The sequence below is a fragment of the Nanorana parkeri genome, unplaced genomic scaffold (assembly GCF_000935625.1).
Source record: "Nanorana parkeri isolate BGI_ZX_2015 unplaced genomic scaffold, ASM93562v1 scaffold323, whole genome shotgun sequence".
Classification (NCBI taxonomy): Eukaryota; Metazoa; Chordata; class Amphibia; order Anura; family Dicroglossidae; genus Nanorana; species Nanorana parkeri.
The window spans coordinates 18,104-18,791 of NW_017306591.1; the positions used below are offsets into that span (position 1 = coordinate 18,104).

Genomic DNA, 688 nt, shown 5'->3' on the forward strand with positions numbered 1-688 from the left:
TCCCCTCCCCTTCAGCCTTCTGACCTCCGTCCCCTCCCCTTCAGCCTTCTGACCTCCGTCCCCTCCCCTTCAGCCTTCTGACCTCCATCCCCTCCCCTTCAGCCTTCTGACCTCCGTCCCCTCCCCTTCAGCCTTCTGACCTCCGTCCCCTCCCCTTCAGCCTTCTATCTGTCCTCCTATTTTCACTGCGAACGTCTCACAATGCGCATCAGAAGCTGCAGAAAGTCATACAGGGGGCCGCCTCCTTTCCTGGCTGGAGGACGTCCAGCATCATCCAACCCTATTGTTGTTCTGTACGATATACCCCCAATCCTCCTCCCAATACACACTTACCTGGGGACATTCTTCACACAACGTCTATAATAACGCATTGTACGCACCTGAACGCCTGAACAATGACCGTCCCGAACAGGATGAAGAGGGCAGAGAAAATCAGCGATAAAAGTGGCATCATCTCCCTCCTGCACAGAGACCGGGGACAAGAGAGAGGAAATGGAAGAGACACGGAGAGGAGAAGAGTTACATTTGTATCATGAATATTATCACAAGTCGACGCCAAGCTTTAAATCAGATCCCTGGGCATTTCTCCCTCCCCAAGTCTGAGCTCTGCTGTACCGCTATAGAGGCCAATAACAGGTACACCGCTCGTGTTTAAACCATATAACAAATATAATGGGGTATTAATGAG

General features: G+C 51.7%; 1 protein-coding gene across 1 annotated transcript in view; it reads right to left on the reverse strand.

The window, feature by feature from the left end:
- The window catches only part of DNAJC16 (DnaJ heat shock protein family (Hsp40) member C16), a 15,285-nt gene that overhangs the window by 4,712 nt on the left and 9,885 nt on the right, over positions 1-688 (reverse strand). The window contains 1 exon segment of the mRNA XM_018558170.1: positions 381-589. Coding sequence (XP_018413672.1) covers positions 381-589 — 209 coding nt within the window.